At 47.9% G+C, this 20,495-nt stretch overlaps 1 protein-coding gene across 1 annotated transcript in view; it reads right to left on the reverse strand.

The window, feature by feature from the left end:
* Positions 1–571: 571 nt before the first annotated feature.
* LOC147225131 (septin-7-like) overlaps positions 572–20,495 on the reverse strand; it is a 23,487-nt gene continuing 3,563 nt past the window's right edge. Inside the window, exons 2-13 of the mRNA XM_086162684.1 lie at positions 20,494–20,495; positions 12,683–12,789; positions 10,002–10,102; positions 9,786–9,920; positions 8,805–8,922; positions 7,990–8,082; positions 7,468–7,564; positions 3,292–3,343; positions 2,923–3,048; positions 2,708–2,843; positions 2,344–2,489; positions 572–2,106 (exon numbers count right to left, since the gene is read on the reverse strand). The exon at positions 20,494–20,495 is cut by the window's right edge and continues 98 nt beyond it. Of these exons, the coding sequence (XP_086018810.1) occupies positions 2,067–2,106; positions 2,344–2,489; positions 2,708–2,843; positions 2,923–3,048; positions 3,292–3,343; positions 7,468–7,564; positions 7,990–8,082; positions 8,805–8,922; positions 9,786–9,920; positions 10,002–10,102; positions 12,683–12,789; positions 20,494–20,495 (1,153 nt within the window). The 3' untranslated portion in view covers positions 572–2,066. The remainder of the gene's footprint in view (positions 2,107–2,343; positions 2,490–2,707; positions 2,844–2,922; positions 3,049–3,291; positions 3,344–7,467; positions 7,565–7,989; positions 8,083–8,804; positions 8,923–9,785; positions 9,921–10,001; positions 10,103–12,682; positions 12,790–20,493) is intronic.

A 20,495-nucleotide genomic window follows, 5' to 3' on the forward strand; every position in this document is an offset into this window, starting at 1 on the left:
TATCGCAATTTCCTGATGACACCCAAGCGCTGTTTCCCCGTCTCTTACGTTTAATGCCGTATATTAGCCGGTGGGGGGCGCCACATTTACACTAAACAGCACAGGATCCTTCCTCACCCCCTCATGTTGACTTCTTATTCTTCTCCACACGCTGACAGCAGCATCTGGGACGACTTCAAGGTTTCAGCCCAACTCTGACTCCCAGAACCCATTTCCACTGTTACTCATGCAGCCGGTACGAATCCTACCTCCAGCAGAATACTTCGATCACCCTTGCCAGGAGTCTGTGACGTGAGGGTCCAAAACATGGCCTTCAGCATCATCAGAAACCTTACACTCCCAATGAAATACATTTGCATTTTAGTGTTACATCAATCAATACTTAGCCCCACTCCTAACCCCCCCCCCCACCCCATGCACTGTTTGTTTTTTTCCTATTTCTCTCTATTTTGACATCTGGGTACTTTCCATGATTCTCGGTATGGTCTCTGCTATCCTGCTTCTACAATCTTTGCAGTGGTAAAATAAGATTATGGCCACTCGGCTCTAAAACAACAGCGCGACGCACATCTGGGGTCAAAGCATAACCTTGTCAAATTTTAATATCAACCATGTACAGTTAGGAGACAGAACACTGTGATGAAAAAAAAGCAGAAACAGTTTACACACACATTTATATATATATATTCATATATATATATATATATATAAAGTAAATATTACAAAAAAATCAATCTAAACATGTCTATCTTAACTTGGTGTTATTGGAAGTGGTGAGCGGTTCACAAGCATTTCAAACAACAACAAAAGATCACTCATTTCAATAATAATAATAATAATAATTATTATAGTAAAAAGAAGAATTCTCAGGAGATCCTGGCGTAAATGAGCGGCCCTGAGACACTGTGACAGTTGGAGTGGATGCGACGTACGTTATATGATGGGAATACGTGCGCGGCGGGGAGGTTTGCTGCGTGCGCTGAACGAGTCTATGTTTTGTCCCTTTTTTTAAACGTGTTGCGAAGGCCCAGAGCAGAAAACAAAACGGGCAGATTCAGAAAACAAGGGAGTGAAGGCCATATATATGTATGTGTGCATATATATATATATTTATATATATTGGTTTTTATCATTATATGAAAATAAAACCTGACAACTCTGGGGAATGTTCATTAATTCCTGATATTGGACTCTTTCCACTTAAGAGGTAATTTTCTGGTGTTTGGAAGCATTTGAATGACAATATATTTTGTATATATATAGAAAAGTAAGACCAGGAAGGAATATCTCGCCTTCTCATTTGGAAAACAAAAAAAAAAAAAGGTGACGCTCACCACCTGAACATGAGCAGCGGACGCCGGCAGGAGGGGTGGCATTCTCTTGCATAATGTTTTCTTTTAAAACATCGGGAGGGGGGGCTTGGGATGTTGGAAATGACCTTGAACGCTTTTATACAATTATTGTAAACACACCTGCCCGAGCAAAAGTAACCTGCGGGTCCTATGAGAAAAGCCCAGCCACAGCCGAGGGCCACCGTGAGGGGTTCGGGCGGGTTTTTGAGTTGCCCCTTTCAAGTCTTGAATGAATATTTAAACCAAAATATAAACCTAGCTTGAAAGACGACAGTTGGTTTGTTCCTTGACCCGAAGAGGTCGCTGTTTTTAGCTGTTAGCTCTTGTTTAGCATCCATCCACTTGGTCTGACCCCCCCCCCCCCCCCCCCCGATCTTGACACCTTCCCACACACACACACACACACACACACACACACACACCCTCTGTATATAGAGGTGCGTTGGATGTGTTGACCTAGTGCGGCATGGAGGGGTGGCTATGCGTGCGGCGGCGGCGGCTAATGGTCCCTTCCATGTGAAACTGAAGCTCAGAGGAAACTGGTCCTCTTCGTCGCCCGGGATAGACTTTAAACAAACGATTTCATCCTCTGGGGGGAGACGATGAAACCCTGTAGACAAGCTGTGTGTAAGTGTGTGTGTGTGTATTTGAGACGTGGACCAGAAGAGATGAAGTGGAGCGTGGATACTGGTGGTGTCTCTTCCTCTATTCTTTTTAAAAGATCTTTCCTTTCTTCTTGTTCTTCTCCATCGTCCTGCCAAAAGAAAGAGAAAATCTTGAATTTTCTGGAACTCATTCAAATCCTAAATGAGTAGAGCATTTTAAATAAAAATATATCTTATACTCATTTTTAATGTAGTGATTAAGATTAGATATGTTGAGAGATTTGTGCTAGTTCCCTGGGCTAGATGGGAGTGTTGCACAGTGGCTCCAATTAGAAACATGTCATAGCAACCAACTGCGCAAAGGGACATATCAGTGCGTTACTGACTTGGAGGCGTCGAGCTTCTGCTGCTCCAGGATTCTCTGCTGGGCCTCCCAGTTGGCCTTCTCGTCCTCAAACACTCGCCGCTTCTCCTCCAGCTCCTTGTACTGGGCCTCCAGGTTCCTCTTCATCTGCTCGTGGCGCCGCTCCAGCTGGGAGATGGGGACGCGCGCACACACACACACACACACACACACACACACACACACACACACACACACACGCACACAGCGTCAGCACAGTGCGGGGGCTGAACAGTGTGAGAGCTCCACTCCATGTTGGAAATACTTTCAGATGTTCAACTACGGTTTCAACCACACAACATAGGAAGGAAGTGTTCCTCCACAAGTGAATTCCACCATAAACACACCTCAGCCTCAGAGTCCTTCAGCTTCTGCTTCTTCTCCTTGACCTTCATCTCAAACACTTGCTCCATCTCCGCCTCCATCTTCTTCATTTTCATCACGTGCTCCCGCCGCTCCTCCTCCATCTGAGCCAGGGGGCTCCTGTGGACCAGGATATCGGGTCAGAGGGAGCGTCTACGGGCGGCTCTGAGGACGAGTACTAAGGTAGAATCGGGCCTACTTGGTGAGCTGGCCCTTGGTCTTGGAGGTATCCACGCCGTTGCAGGTGACCGCCGCCAGCTTCTTGCTGCGGTAGTTCTCATAGTGGACGTTGTTGGTCACGTCCTTCAAGTCCTGCATGTGAGTCCTGACGGCGAGGCCCAAGGGCAGAGAGGTTTTCAGAGTCAAAGAGCAAAAAAAAAAGAAACGCAGCATCAACACCCACAAGTCAGGATCTTTCTGTCCAGGGTCTCAGAGGGTCAAGTTTAAGTCTCTACTCTCAAACAGTCATCACAGAAATTTACCAGACAAATATTCATGGTCATTCTTAGGAGAAGCCGGTTTGAATGCTTGCTGTCGCCGTGGCAACGCCATTTTTGTAAAGGCCCACCTGATTAGCATGTTGCGCAGCACCGTGAAATCACAGTGTTCTCCGTTCTCCACTGAAACGAGGGAGAGAGAGAGAGAGAGAGGGAGAGTCAGCATGATCTGAGAAGGGCGAAATCAAGACAGTTATCTGGTGTCTGAGGGAGGATGAGGAGGAGGTTGAAGAGGAGGAGGGTCTGACATGGGGTAAAAAAAAACCAGCCCTCTCGTGGGTTGGAGCGGAGCTGAAGGCGGAGGTCCGATGCAAACGGGCGCTAAAACAGCAGCGAGGCGCTAAAGTGGCGGAGCTCGCAATGGTTAACAAGGTGATGATGAGCTGATAGACAATTTTAGCCCGTAGTTCAGGTGTTATTACATCTTCCTAGACTTTACCAGGGTAGTCCAGTTGGCGTGTGAAAATCAATATTTATAGTTAATTTCCTGAACTGGTCTTTATTTCAAATATTCAAATGTAATTTTCAAACCAATTTGAATTTCAATGTAAATTGAAGGGAATGTCCATTTGGCATTTTCAACGGTCAACTATTAGATGAAATGAGACCTTACTTAATATAATGATACTGTTTAAAATTAAACAAAAAAGTTTTTATTTCTCCTTAAATTACAAAAATTACAATTAAATTATAATAACATATCTTCATCCATGCAGCTGGGATGTTCTCTGGTTCGCGGGTTCTTTATTTGCAATCTAAAAAAAAACAAAACAAAACAAAACCCTGGCGTCCCCCGGCTCCGCTGCCGCTCCTAAAATTCAAACTCTGCCCACTCCTCGCAGACTTCCCTCCTGCTGTCAGGTCAGAGCAGGACGTTTTTCATCTTCAGACTCAACGATGGGAGCTTCTGGACCAAAAAAAAAAAAAAAAAAAAATCCGCTGCCGCTTCCACCGTGGGATCTCCAGCCTCCTCTTCGTCGTGGGGGTCGGTGGTGGGGTTGGAAATTCGCTCGGACGACACCTTACCGTTGATGAAACTCGGGCAGCCACCGCGCCCCTTGGCGCCCCAAACCAGCCACTGACCTCCTGTATCTTCCAGAGGAGGGAGCTCTGACAGGAGGGGGAGGGGGACGGATTTACTGTCTGCGCCCACAGAGCGGATGTGGAGAGAGGGGGAATTGGGGGGCGGGAGTTGCAGGCGGGGAGGGAGGGTAAATCTGGGTCCGGACTCGGCCCTGGTTCTGACCCACATAAAGGCCAAAGGTTTGGCCCAGATTTGGCCCGGATTGACACCATAACCTGCATGCCTGCGAGCTGATTGGACACAGAGCAGGGCTGATCGGGTGGTTAATGAGGGTCTATGCATGATCAGCTGGGGGTGCAAATCTCAATGAGGCAAAAAAGGGGAGGAGCTTAAAGGGGTCAAGGGTCACTGGAGCGACTCCTTTACGGTTGTAATTTAGTTTCCAATGAGGAGCAGAAAACACCTGATGACCTTCTACCCTTCCGCCCATTGGCCCTTCTGGATTCACCTCCAACCCAGCTGCCGCAGACACAAGCGTTCGTGTATTTGGTTAGCATCGGCCAATCGCGGCGCCCTGCCGCAGGGTGGCCTTACTGACACGGAGCGCAGCATTGGTTGGGAGGCTACGTGCTTCTCCGCACAAGCAGGAAGTGATGACAGCTGATTAGTGGGCTCGGAGAGGTTATTGCTAGGCTAACTAGCACCGATTATCACACCTGGTGACAGTCAGGTGACAGGAATTGATTGGTGACCGCCCTTTGGGTCGCCATGGGTGTGAGCTGGATGCTAATGCTACAGCCACCCAGACCCTGGTGGCTGTAGCCGCTAAAGTAGCAACACAGGCGCGCTAAACAAACATACCTGGAGAGAACATTTGACAGGGTGAATCCAGACTTTTCCCACGTATCAGGTGTTTTGAGCCGGTGTTTCATTATTCTAGCAGGGTTTGTTTTTAGCCCATGATAAAAAACAAACAAACAAAAAAAAAACATGTTGCTTTGTTGCTTATTCCTAGCATGCAACACGCACACTGGTGTATGTGTGTCTGAGTGTGTGTGTTCTTGCATCAAACCCCCAAACACACTAAATGAGTGACTCCATGATAGAAGCTGCAGGTTGCATTAATGAGTTTCTTTTAAAGAGCTACATCCGCAGAGAGAGAATGAACCTAGAAGCAAAGCGTTAGGATGGCGGATCCGCTCCTTGGCCCTGGCGATACGGCGTCCGCACCCAGAACCACCAGCCACCCTATTCAGACCGGGAACTGAAGGCGGGTCAGAGGCGGAGGAGGGGTGGACCCGCAGCGGCGGAGCAACGAAGGGAGCCGCAACGTTAAGAGAGACGTTTGTGCTGCAGCTTTGAAACGGCCTCTAGATTCTCCATGACTGTTAGCATCAGACCTGGACTCACACACACACACACACACACATGCTCACACACGCAAACACACCTTGAAACCACACAATAAGGCTCAGGAGTATTGGCATTCATCCTCGGGTCCCTATTCGACCCCCCTGGTGGATGCTAACGCTTTAGCATGCAACTTTTAAGATCGGGATTATTGTCCAAATAACAGCATCTTCTTCGTCTCATAACATTAATTTAGTTTGATCTGATTGTCTTTAGACATGGAGGATGCCGATAAAATGTCGAAAAATAAGTCAGAGATTCCAGTAAAGACAATGACAGCAAGGAGTTACATCACCAGAGCAACCAACAGCTAGCAGGGCATTGGGTACATTTTAGCTAGAAGCCAACATAGACTGCAACGACAGCTGCATGCTAAGTGTTAGCACAGGCCCAGGCCGACAAGCTGGTGGGATGCGAAGGAGATACTCAGGATCGGGTGAATCAATTGCCTCAATCGCTTCAGTGATGAGCCCAAGTCTGATAAAGTTGCCGGTTTTTATATGGTGAGCCAAATGATGAGAGAGCGCAGCAACAGAAAAGTGAAGAAGAGGAGGGGGATGATGGAGAGATCTGAGGGTTGGGGGGGAGTGGGGGTGAGGTTGAAATAAAGAGAAAGATGGCTCGGTTTACCAAATATGCCCTCTGTCAGTCATGGAAAAGAATACACAAAGGAAGAACAACAAAAAAAAGAACAAAAGAGGAGAGAAAAGAAAGAATGAAAAATTGAAAGAGTGATAAATGGTCAACCAAGGTAACATTGTTCTAGAACATCAGCATTTATCATCTTTCAGGTCACCAGGAACCCGAACCCCGGAGGAGGAGGGACCTCGCCGAGGGGGGGGGGGGGGGGCAGATTTCTACTGACTAGCTACGGGATCTTATGGTGGACTTTCCATTATTCTCAGTTTTTCACATTTTTCTTCCCATCCAGGACTTTCCCAGAAATAACCCAGGAAAGTCTGTGAGATTCACCGATAAACTGCCTGATAATGAAAAAAAAAGACGGAGGAGTGACAGGAGGTGACTGAGAAGACTGCACTTCCTCATCAAAAGACACATGCACACACACAAACACACACAAACACACACAGTGGCCTTTTCTAGAATCCTTGCAGCTTTCACCAACGGGAACTACATCAAGATACACTCTGCCGCAGGAAAGCGGGGTTTCTATGCCTGGTCATGTGACCACTGAGTCAGATGTCAGTGGAGGACGTCAAGTCTGTTTCCTCTCATCCACACACACACACAGACACACACACACACACACACACACTGGAAGAACACACACACAGTTGACGGGCCTATCAGTGTTTAAAAGCACCATGATGGGCTAGAAAACATACACTGTAGCTATGCTGAGCGAGAAATTACCTGTGTTCATTGTAATATATAACTAGATTTCATTCAGCATACAGCAACATCAGTAACCAGCCAGCTGATAGCTGCTTGTTAGCTAGCCAGAGCCACGTGAAGGAAAGCGAGTGGCAGTATCTCTCACAGCCTCTCTCTCACACACACACACACACACACACACACACACACACACACAGTCAACAGGGACGAAACCTGATATGCTGTAATCGGGATCTCCCTTCCTGACACTGACCCCGTGGGGTCAGGTTCAGGGGTCGCGGAGGAGATCGATCTTTCGGAAGGAAAAACAAACAATTTGGGATTGGGTGAGAGTGTGTGTATTTCACATGCGCACCCACACACACACACACACACACACACACACACACACACACACACACACACACGGGCTTCTCTCACAAGGACTTGGTTCCGAGGAGGAGCGGCGTTGGCGTACCTTCTGCCACACCCCACGGGTACTGCCGACCTCGCACTTTCTTCCCATTCACCTCGATCACCACGTTACTGCCCACCACCGCCAGCGGCATCTTCTCCTGGAGGTTCCGTCACACGCACACACACAGACACACACACAGTTATTTAATTTTCATTTACAATCCCATGAAACAGGGAGGTGTGCACGATACCCGGTTGTCACGGTTTGGCTGCCGATCCTTGCATTTTAGTGTGACCCTGTGCCAAACAAACGGCAGTGACAGGAGGTTGACGTCACACGTGGCTCAGACATTGTGTTTGATTTGGCACGAGGGAGTTGGGGGCAGAGGTGCAGTTGCTGGGGCAGAAAGTTACATGAATGGCAGTGGGTGGGGCTGCATTATTCAGCGTGTTACACAATGAGCCTGGTGAGAAGCGACAACCGGGACACGCTGACCTCTGGCTGCCGTCACTGACTATGAACTGGCTCCCTGCCGCTTTCAATCAGTTTTCACCCCCCCAGCCAGGACGTTTGGATCGTTACCTTGATCTTCCGGATCAGCTTGTTGTCCTCGTCGTCCTCTGTGTCAGGAAACTCATAGATTTTGATTTTGTGCTCCTGGATCTCTTTCATTATCTGGGGACAACAACAAAAAAATTTGATGATGGGTTCAGCTCATCTGTGCGATATGACGCTTAGATTCATGGTGCTATGCTAATTTTATGCAAAGTTATATTTATTTTCACACAATTTTATGTTATACTTATTTGCACGCTATGGGATGCTAATTTGCATGCATTGTTATGCTAATGTACACGATATGTTTTGATACTTTGATTGCATTCAGGCTAATTTGTGTGGTATGATATTCTAATTTTTGTTCCAAATTGTTCTAACTATAATCCTATGCTATACCAATTTAAATGGTGTTATTCTGATTTGCAAGTCATTATACTAATTTTTATGCTGATATGCTAACTTTCATACTATGTTATGCTAATTTGTATGCTATTATGTGCTACCTTCCATGCACTGGATGCAAATTCCTGTGCTTTGTTATGCTAATGTACATGCATTGTCGTTCCAACTTCCTGGCTAGATTTATGCAGCAAATCTACTTTGCATCCCATGTTATGATTATTTTTGCACTATGTTGAGGTAACTTTCACACTCTGTTACGCAAATCTGAAACTATGTTATACTAATTTGCACGCTGTGTTATGCTAATTTTCAGGTTTTGTTTTACATTCAAGTGCCATCGGTTCAAACTACAAACAATAACTTACATTATAGGTGCATCACACACACACACACACACACACACACACACACACACACACACACACACACACACGTGCCTGTTTCTTAAAGAGCTGGCACTCCTCCGGGGTCAGGGTGTCGGCCTTTGCGATGAGGGGGATGACATTGACTTTGTCATGGAGCCTCTTCATGAACTCAATGTCCAGCGGTTTGAGTCTGAAGGGGTATGAGAAGGCAGCTGACATTTGGCTTTTCCGAGCACATTTTCATACTTTGTCACAGTTGTTTGACAAATCTGATACTGGAGTTTTTTTGTTGTTTTTTTTACTTTGCAGACAAAACCACTATATTTGAGATGGCACGGTGGTTCGCGCCTCCACCTCACAGTTCAATTTCGACAGACTTTTTGCATGGCGTCAGCATGTTCTCCCTGTGTCGGGATTGCGTGTCTCAATATGAGAAGGTTAATGGTTGTATGCCTCCATATGTGCCCAGGGTGAATCCCACCTCTCACCCAATCAAAGCTGGGATACACTCCAGTGACCCTGTGTGCAGGATAAGCTGTGCAGATAATGAATAAATGAAGGAACACATTTGATTCCAGCATTGGTAAAACATTTAAACAACACAAGGAGTCACACTGTATCCTACAACACACTCCCATCTGCAGGGGACAAGTCTGTGTTTGTGTGAGACGAAGAGGCCTCTGTGAGGCTCCCTTCCAGTGATGGAGAGTGGAGCTGTACTGAGCATGTGCAGATCAGGGCTTATATAACATTGTGGGTCACAAACGCTGACCGGCTGCCTCCCCCAGTGCGCACACAGGCTGAGTAGCTGTCCTCATTAGCGCATTGATTGTGGCTGGAGGAACCTTGAACTGTGTGTGTGTGTGTGTGTGTGTGCACATGTTGTCTGTGTGTTTGCGCGTTGAGTGCATTTGTGTGTCTGAGAGAAATGCTCCGATTGTTCGTTTTTTGCAGTGGAAGCCACATAATCTGACACATGAGCTAATTCTTGAGCAAAAAAAAAAAAACAACAACAAAAGAACGCTAACGTTAGCATCGTTGCACGTGACGTACCCGTGTCCAGAGGGCGCAATGAAGTACAGGCAGCAGTGGACCCTGTTGTCAGGCATGGACCTTCGGTTCACCCTGGACTCTGCGTTCAGGAAGTCCTCGCACTTACTGTCGATGTAGTTTATGACCGGCTGCCAGCTGGGGGCCGGAGGGCAGCACATTAATGACAGGAAGCACGTGGAAATCTGTTTCCTGACAGGTGTAGGGGAGGGTCCTCACCAGTTGCTGTTGTCCACCGCATCTCCAAAACCAGGCGTGTCAACGATGGTGAGCGTCAGCTGGACCCCTCCCTCTTTGATCAGTACCTTGGACTGCTCCACCTGGAAAATACCAACATTTACGCCAAACTCCCCGGAGCTTCTCGGCTGCCATGTTTTCAGGACAGTATTAACTTCTTCCTCTTCTTTTGCGTCGGCCACTCTGGTGTTTTCCAAATAATATTTTGGGAGAGTTCTTATGTATTTTCTATTTTATTGCGATTTTCTACCGCAGATGACATCACGCAGTTTTGCTGATGATTAGAGTGAATCGGTTTGCAGATGACACCCTGATCTGTAGTGAGTGTGGAGAGGGTGGAGGACGATCTAGAGAGGTGGAGGTGCGCGCTGGAGTGGAGGTGGATCAAGTGTAGCCACAGCAAGACACAGAACTCCAGTGGCGCTACAGGGAGCGGCGATGAGGAAGGTGAAGAATTTGGAGTGGCGGATGCTGAGGTTGGAACTGCCAGGCATGAGGCCTGGAGTGGACAAGAATAGGAAGTTTGTTGTCGAATGGAGACGGGTGATTGGCTGTGGCGAGCTCAAAAGCTAGAGATCGACGTGTAGGTTATTCAAGCCCCTTGCACTTCTTTCGGAGACTTAAAAAAAAAAGAGGCCGCACAAAACGACCTGTTTTCCTCTGTTCCGAGTCGCGGCTCGGCCGGTCACGTCCTGTAGATCCATCGTTTCCTGCTGTTCCTCTCACTCGGCTGCATACTTTCACAAGGCCAGCTAGTTATTTTAGGCTCACCCCTTTGACTCTAAGTGCAGCCTCTTTGCTGTAAAGCAAACATTCTTCAGCTTCCACAAACCTTCACATAATGTGTCTGACTTTGCAGAATATACACACATATATATATAGGCATATGTATACACACACACCGCAGTTATTTCGCATGTCCGACGAGTGTGTAAGTGTTTGTGCATGACATGTCGGCCATCTCCAAAACCAAATCTGCTATTTTGACCGTTTCCGCAGAGCAAAGACGGATCGAGGGAGAAAAAAAAAAAGCCTCAAAAATGTCCCGGCAGTCTCAACACCATCATTTAGAAAGGAATATGATCCGGAGGGAATGTGAGCAAGTGAAAAAAAAAAAAAAAAAAAACACAAGATGGTTCTGGAACAAAAAAAAAAATGCAGTGACCCAGTCGCTTCCCTTCGAACGGCAACCGCAGCGGCCTACGCGAATACACAAACACACACTAACTCACTTTAAGTGCTACCTGCCCAGGGGGGATACATGCTAACATGCTGTTCTGGGGTTCACATGGGGTTTGAGATAGTGTCTGTTTCTGTCTGAGTAAATGTAGCTGCGGCGCTTATGCCAATATCAACTGTCATGGAGATGCAAAGCATGCATCACTGTTGTCTGTTATGTTTCTGTGCTCCATCATTTAGCAGATCCTGCACTAGGAATTACGAAAAACGGGGCCGTAGGATGTAGAGACATAATCATATTGTGACATTCAAAAAGTTGGAATATGAAGCAATCTTGTGTAGATGGTAGGTTTATGGAAGCCTAGGATGGCAAGGGCAAGTTTCACACTTGTCAGGCCTGAGTTCTTCTGTAGATGGTGCGATGGGATAACCTAGAAAAGCAAAGGATTTTTTTTCTTACACTAATCAGGCCAGAAATCTTATATAGATCGTGCATTTGGGAAACCAAGGATTGTGATGGGTACTTTGACACTTATCAGGCCTGAAAGGTCATGTTAATTATGTTTTTGAAAAAACCTAGGATGGTGGGAGAACGCTAAACACTCAGGCCTGAAGTTGACAGACGTTGCATTTTGGAAACATAGGACAGAGAGGGAATACTAAACATTCAACACGCCTGACATTTGCGTGGATATGCATTCGGGAAAACTAGGAAAACGAGGGAAGGCTTACCATTCACCAGGCCGTGAACTAATTTCACCAGTTGCCAGACACACTTCCACAAGACTGTCAACTGGGACCAGTAATCGACGGACATGTCGGGGTGTGAGATACATGCGTAGGTGTGATCAGGTAACATGCATGCAGGTATTACAGGTGTGGCTAGGAGACTCGCAGGTGACAGTGGTGCTAACCTCCACCAGCTGACGTGACCAGTGGACGACAACTATGACTAGAAAACGTATTCGGACTCTGCTAAGTGAAAGAACAGAAACGTGTGGAAATATTTCAGATTGTCGTAAACACACCACTGGCCTGAAGAGAAATTAGGGTGTGTGTGTGTTTTTCATGGGAGGACGACTAGCCCGCTGCTAACCCCCTCCACCCCAGACCCCGAGGGAAGAACTGATTTACTATCCTCCTACCAACCCATCACGCCCTTGGCTCCCCCCTTTTTACTCATCTCCTCGCCTGCATCCTTCCCTCCTCCCTCCTCATGCGCCGTCTGTCAAGACCATAAAAGGACAAAACCAGACGGCGTGGCCTCGGCGGCTTTTCTCCCTCTCTCTCCTCCCCTGTCCCTCTTTTTTTTTTAAGCTCCCACTTCACCCTGCATCCTTTCTCTCGCCTCCACCCCCGGAGTCACTGTGGGTCAGAGCGTAAAAACAAACGAATCAATCGGGTTTTTATCTATCGAAAGTGAAACTGTTCTACGGGAAGCGGGACGTCTTTGACTTTTGCAGGTGTGACGCTGGTGGGCTCACCTGCACCGTCTTCTTGATGCGCTGGGAGGGTCCTGGGTAGTCCTTGGAGTAGAGGTCCGTCAGGAATAGAGAGTTTATGAGCGTTGACTTCCCCAGACCAGACTCACCTGGAGGGCAAACACACATACACACACTTGTTAGTAAACACTCATCGGGCTCACCCACGGAAACAAGCTAAAGATGTACTTCTTATTTATCTAAGGTTATTTCTTGAATATCTCCAATCACTCCCAGCACCTTGTGCAAAGAGGTCAAAGGTCAGGGGGTCAATGGACGGTGGAGGCTTTTAAAGGGTTAAAAGGAAAACTTCCTTTAAATCTCCTCTCCAAGCTCCTCTTTCCTTTACACACACTTCACTTGATTACTCTGCACCCCCCCCCAAACACACAAAAGCTAACGTTAGCATGCACAAACTAACATTTGCTTGACAAAGAGCTGACCCACACTCTCACACACACACACACACAGCTGTGATTAACGGCCCAGCATCTGGCTCGTGTCTTGTGAAAAGGGTCCGAGGAGTATTTTGTGTGTGTCTGTCCCAGCAAGACCCCCCTCCATTGTCCCGCTCTGCTAACGAGCAACTACGGGCCTTGTGCGTGGTGACCTGAGTCACGGCGAGGAGGTGCGATGCACCAGCCGCGCTCTAAATATAGACCTTCCTCTCTGGACAACATCTGCTCTCCATCATGTAAAGGGATCCTCTCCTGGGAGGACTAATTGGCATAAATATGCGCGAATGTTTGTCTCATACTGGAATGTGTTGTTATAATATCACAAATAATTATTTCTTTAAAAATCGCAATTTATAACATATTTCAACTGAGGAGTGCTGCCATTGTTTTACCAGAGCAACAGATGCTGGGTTCATGACGTATGGAGGTTGCTCAAGTTAACTTTGGGTTTCCGCTAGTTAGCTTTGGCTCGGTACAGTATATATGCTAATAATGCCGCATTGTTCTGATTTGGATGCAATTTGAAGGAAAGAAAGGGACTGATGGTAGGCTACACAGCTTTCCAAGGGAAAAAAAGAGAGGAAAGAGTTGGAATTTGCTTGTGGGCGTGCACAACTTGTTAAAGATTGGCGGCGGTGTTCTCCGGATGCATTTAGCTGAGCTAACCTGCTGAAGAGCTTACTGCTGCTGCTGGTTTTAAACGGACAATGAAGCCAAGCACCCTCCCTAGGTTTCTTTCACAAGCAGACAAGAGGTCCTCGGGAAACGAGTGAAGCCCGCTAGAAAAAACACCACAGGCAGGAGACGCTGTGAGGACGTCAACAACCCGGTAATGCAGAAGTAGCATCTGATGACGAAAGAGCAGGAACCGGCACGATCACATCAGTCCAGAAGTCGACGGCAAACAGCCGACGACAAAAAGACTAGCTCCTCACAACAGACGTTCTCTCTGTTAGCGTTGCAAAACAGTTGCCGCACACACACACACACCGGCGACTTGCCAACTCTTGCCTCTTTGTGTTTTTATTCATCTTCATTTTGAATTTCATTTGGACATCAGTCTCCAGCTCGCTCATGCTCTCAATTGTTTGCACAGAAGACATGTTTCTGCACCAAACGGGGAGATGAACGGGACTGAGCCCGAGGCCAGCCTCATAACATCACCACCCAGACAGCGTTGCGACGTAAACGGCTGCGTTGCGACGTAAACAGTATCCTACGAGTTGTTTTTTTTTTTACAATTTTATACAAACTAAGATATGTTGAGAAGTTTTATTCTTGTTTTTAGCTGCTATAAATATTGGTTAAATAGGACAACAACATCTTGGAACTGGTGACCCCTTTAATACTCGGAGATGGACACCAGAGATCACACACACACACACACACACACACACACACACACACGCACAGTCACCAAAAGCAGACGGTGATTGTTGACTGATGAGAATCCTGTCGGAGGACTGATGGAGGTCCTTGGTGAGTCAGCTGGTGAACCAGACTGAAGGTCAGAGCTGCAATCTTAGGATCATAAGCCGCTTTTTCAGTTTTGCATTCCCACAGGCAATAAAAAAACTGCGGTACAGCTACAGGCTCAAAAAACAAACAAGAAGAAGATGAAGACAACACGGACAACAAGGAAGCTGCCGCAGTGTTTGTGGAGTAATTTCCTTCGGGATAAATAAAGTTGTTCTTATTCTTATTCTTAATAACCATGGACTATCAGATGGGTTGGAGTATTCTCACTGTGCTGAAAACCTGCCGTTAGCTTATTGTGGTCAAAGTGTTGACGTTCCTCTCCGAGCCCTGGAAACCCTTCTGTGGCGTAGCGGGCCAGAAGACCTTGGATCTCCTGGTCGCTGCATTTCTTGCTGCTTCTGTCCATTGTGTCACAGAAAATTTGCCAAGCGGTGATCAGGATAGGTTTTAAAAATGGCGCTCCGCAATCCATTAAGTATCTGGTAATGGGCGTGGCTTATGAGTTCCACCATTCCACCAATCACCTAGGAGTTCCTATGGAACCACAAAAAGACCCTGCCTGGGAGAGGGAGCTAGAATGGTTCTAGGAGCTGAAGGTCCACGATTCCTGGCTCCTCATATCCGAATGCATAAAGGAACCGACTAGTTTTTGAAAGGGTTCTCGGAACTCCAACGGGGGCTTCTGTCCACATGGCCCCTCCTGCTTCGACAGCTAGAAGATGACCAGCATACACACAGACACACACACACACACACACACACACACACACACACACACACAAACGGTGATACAGCACAGACTTGAAAGCCTCCTCTGTAACTTGGCTCAGCCTTCTGTGCTGGATAAACATGGACCCGGAACCATGGCCGACACAGATGGTGTGGACAAGAATATCTTCTGCATCGTGTGTGTGTGTGCGTGTGTGTGTGTGTGTGATCACACCGCGCACTCAATTGCCACCCCGTTGAGATTCTTCACGTAAGTTCCAAAGGAGCCAACTGCTAAAGTGTTAAAAATAACGAACAAAGGTTTGATGGATGGTTGGGAGTTCTGGTTGGACCAGAAGAGGAGGAGATATGATGTCTGAAGGTGGACCTGGTGTCCACCTGGGTCCCTTTAACACACAGTGTGTGACAATCTCATGCGGAAGCATCGATGAGGCTTCAGCCGCGGACCAGATGGACTGTTTAGACCTTTCTGCTCCAACCATGGAGGTCTTGAAGTGGACAAGGTCAGTAATCAAGGAGCCGCCCAGCGTCAGGTGGGGCAATAATGAAAGGGTCCGTTTGGACGTCGATCCCCCTTTGGGCTGTAATTAAACCCCGCTTCCAAGTCACAGCGGATGACGTCAAGCCTGCAGGGGATGGACAAACATCAACACCTCCGCAGCTCCGTCACACCCGCCGTGGCGGTGACCCCCGAGGCAGGGTGGGGGGTGTGTGAAGGCTTGGATGAGAAGACGACAGAAAATAAATAAACAAACAAACTGAAAAATGCCGGGAGAGGGTTTCCCATGGAATTCCTCACATTCCTCCCCACGTCCATCACACGCACACATATGCGAGGCGTGAGGGGGCGCGGTGGGCTGTTGGTGTAACAGCAGACTGCCGGGCAGCACTGGCCTCCATTGTTGGAGGGTGTGATGGGATGGCCATTGTCCTCCAGCCAGATAAAGATCTGTGAGTGCAGCAGGCTATCGGGGGGTGGTGGTGGGGGGGTGACTGTGTCAGCACTCACTGTGTCCACAAGCTAACCCCCCCCAGCCATCACCACCCCCAAGGCCTGAAGGACTTCTAGGGCAGATGTCCTTGGAAAGTCCTCCAGATGTTTGAGAACAACTTGATGTTTGTGCTTAAATTCCAACTTCCTGAGTGCGTCAGGTAATATCTTGGTGTTTTATGGGAATAATTTACATATTTCTCCCGCTTCTTTGCTATTTCGGGTCAGAAACGCTTTTGGAAATATTTTTCCGGGCGTTTGTTGCATTTTGTTTTTTTGTTTTTCTTCACGCGGGGAAATGCCTGTGGGCCCATTCCTATTATTATCCAGCTGACCTCCCGCGTCCGACTGTGATTTCTTTTCACCGAAAAAATTCGCGGCGGCTTCCCGATGACTTGTTGGCGCGCACATGTTGGCTGGCGGCGGGCATGTGCGCCGTCTCAGAATAGAGGCAGAAACGGGGGCAGTGGGGGGGGAGGGGGGGAATCACCCGCGGCGGTTTGACTCGACATGTATGAGCATGCATGTGTGCAAAGAGTGACACACACACACACACACACACACACACACACACACACACACACAGTGTCACTCAAGTAGGTTGGTAAACAAGCTGAAGTCTAGTTAATGAGGAGGCTCCATCAAGGCAGAGACAACTGACCATGAATCCCTCTGTGCGACATGAATGAAAGGGTGAATGGTTGCATGGCTCTACTGTCTGATGTTTCAATGAGAGGGTGAATGGTTGCATGTCTCAGTATCACATGTGAATAAGAGGGTGAATGGTTGCATGTCTCTATGATGTGTGATTGAGTGAGTGAAAGGTTGTATGTCTCTAGTGACGTGAATGAATGGTTGCATGATACATGATGGACTGGTGACTGGAGTGAGTGAATGAATGAATGAAATAACCAAAAAAAAAAAAAAAACATGAGATAACACTGGCTCGTCTAATGTATTGAAATGGACCACAGGATCGGCCCAATGAGTCCTCAGGCTCAGCAGCGCTCAGAGGACAGGATTATTTATCAGATTTTTAGTTGATTTTGTGCATTTTTATATGACTTCCACTTCATTGTGTGTGTTTTTTTTGTTTCTGCTTATAATTTTCTTTAGGCCAATTAGGAGGCTAGCTGCTAATGGCTAATCCTGACTAACCACTTGCCGCACACTGCGGTTGTGGCTTCCTGTGTCAGTATTATGGTTTCTGACCTGTTGTATCACAGAAAAGAGAGGACGCTTCATCGGGTATCCAGGAACGGCAAGAAAGCAGCTGGTAGTGCTGTTTAACCTCTTCTACATGGCTATGGTTGTTCCTCTTGCAGCTCCATCCGAATGTTCATAAGAACGCTCTAGTTCCTGAAAAGCTTCTTGGTACTGGAAAAAGTTCCCCCAGAGCCAAAAGGGCTAATGTGCTAATAAACACCAATATAGGCTACTAGACTCTAAAAACGTGTCATTTGTCTTGCATTAGCTCTGGCTAATTGGTTACCTTGGGGCTAGCCATCAAGTCACTTCCTGATACGTTTTTGCGCCCGTCCTACTCCCGGGGTTTTTAGCTCATTTTGGTTTTTCATATTGTTTTCATTCAATTTGGCTCCGATTTTGGGAAAGTCACATCTGGGTTTGTACTCCCTCTCACACCGAAGATAAACAAGTGGATCACAGTGCCCGTGTGTGTGTGTGTGTGTGTGTGTGTGTGTGTGTGTGTGTGTATGTGTGAGAGAGAGAGAGAGTATATCGTTTTAAGGCTGCAGATTAAATAGCCTTAAACCTCTCTTCACTCAGTCTCTTCTGCAAGGTCAGTGGGCAAGGCGGCCAATCCTAAGCCTGTCGGACCGTCTTATCCATGCACACACACAGGCCTGCATGCGCACGCACACACACACATACGTTATTAGTGGGACAACACCAGATCACTCTTACTGTTGCACGTGGAATTATAAAGAGGGAAAACAGACCCCGACTGAATGGCAGGCTAAAGATGCTGTGATAAATCAGGGATATAAGTGTTTTACACAGTCTCGCCTGACTTTTGGGAAACGCACCGGCCACGCGCGTCTATTCTGGCCGTATTTCATAATTCTAATTCCATTTTGGGCGTATTACTCTTTAAAGCAGGCGGCTTCCAATTCGCTCTGTCGGGCCCGACGACCCATTTAAGATCAGCTTTTTCAAAGCAAATTAGTCAGGAGCTGCGCCGCCATTGGTGGAGCTTTCTATCCTTGCAAATGCCCTGCAGCTGTGTTTGGATGGGAGTCCAGCTCTGACAGAAATGTCAGGGGGGGAGGAAGAGGATGGGGGGGGGGGGGGGTTAATGTTTGGAAAAGCCTGGAGAGCGAAGCGGGGGCCAGCGAAAGTTGTTGTGCTGCTCCAGACTCCCGAGGTGGGAGTGATAAATGGCCTCCTGAGGGAGGAACAAGCATCACTTCCCCTCTCCTCTGCTGCGCCTCTCCAGGAGAACGCATCTCCCAACGCCAGCTGGAAGCAGACACAGGAAGCGTCCCGTCACCCCCTCAACCCTCAAACTGAAGACCATTGACTGGAGGAGACAGGCGAGGGAGAACATTGAGGATGGGCCCGGTCTCTCAGAGCGGCTCCCCTGAAGCCCATGCCAATGGACCTCCTGACCAGAGAACCCTCGGGGGGCCGATTTTCGCGGTTGCGTTCGTTTCCTGTGTGAAACCAAATTCGCAGAAGCAGCACGCCGCTCATTGGGAACCAGATCTGAGAAGACACCGCCTCCAGGGGCGTATTTCACCACAGAGGGAGACGCCGGCGATTTCTTCACGCGCACATTAGTAACGTTTCGAAACATAAAACATAAATCACTGTTATCTCCCGCCGTGCCGTCGGCAGGCTGGATGCCTTCGTAATCTGTTAATCTGACACGTCTGGCCAGCAGACATATTCTGGCTCGTATTCCGGCCCAGCTGAATGTTATCTCTCTCTTTCCCAGAGCCACGCTTTTCATTTCACAGGCTCCGCTAACCCAAAGACACTGATGCTAAACACAGGAACTGCATTGATGTAAATGGGGACATACACACAAAAATGTTGGCTCCCCCAATACACACACACACTCTCCCTTGTTTGCAGCGGTGGAATCCAAACAACGTACCTGTGGGCGCACGTCCCTTCATCTCATGTTCAACCATCATGGGTGCCCAAAGCGTTGGGCACGAGCCCGCTGCTCCCTTCTTCAGCCATTCATCCATTAACCCACCGATGTTCTATGTGAGAACATCTGAATGCAAATTGGTTGAGTTTAACCTGCTTGCTAACATTAGCCGGTGTGACAGTCAGCTTGAGAAACGACCGTTTTCTGCTGGTGAACGCATTGAGGTGCACGTGAATGTGTGTGTGTGTCAGCCGGGTATGCACGGTCTGAGTCGTGCCTGAAACCGGATCTTCTCTGCTCCAGCCGTAGCATTGTGTACATCTGGTACCTCGACTGAGGCTCATTGTGCGACCTGGGTGGGGAGGGTGGGGGCGCTGCTGCGGTCTGCGGGTCTTTGAACGCAGCCAAAGCCCGACCATGATGAAAACACACACACACACACACACTCTTCGGGAGCCAGCACACTCAAACTGAAGGCTTCCAAATCACATCATCCCCCAGCACAGGCCTTCATTGTGTGCACGCACTGGAAGGGGGGGTGGGCGCTGTGGGAATCAGCTTCCAGCTGCAGCCCAAAAACACCTTTAACCACCATTATTCATTCATTCATAATCTATACTGCTTAACCTGCACTCAGGGTCTCGGGGTGCTGCAGCCTGTACCTGCGGTCATTGGGCAAGAAGAGGGGTTCACCCTGGATCGATATATAGAAACCCAACCATTCACCCTCTCTTCCAACTTGGGGTTCATTTCTTCAAGTTGTCATCCCCTGCCCAGGTGCAGCAGCTTTGTGTGTGTGTGTGTGTGCGTCTGTGTGTGAAAGAGAGTCCCGATGGTTCAAACGGCGCTGACCGGCACCTTTCTGGGATGTTGACATCGCCAGTCACTGCTTGCAGCTTCGCGGAAAACTGCCATTTTTAACTGCCAGTCCTCAGTGATGAACAGCTGAGGGTCAGATACCACACGTGCTTTACATACACACACGCGCACACACACACACACACACACACAGGTATGCAAAGGGGGAACTACTTACCG

The sequence above is a fragment of the Fistularia commersonii genome, chromosome 17 (genome assembly GCF_037954325.1).
Source record: "Fistularia commersonii isolate RoL2024-O1a breed Wild chromosome 17, RoL_Fcom_v1.0, whole genome shotgun sequence".
Classification (NCBI taxonomy): domain Eukaryota; kingdom Metazoa; phylum Chordata; class Actinopteri; order Syngnathiformes; family Fistulariidae; genus Fistularia; species Fistularia commersonii.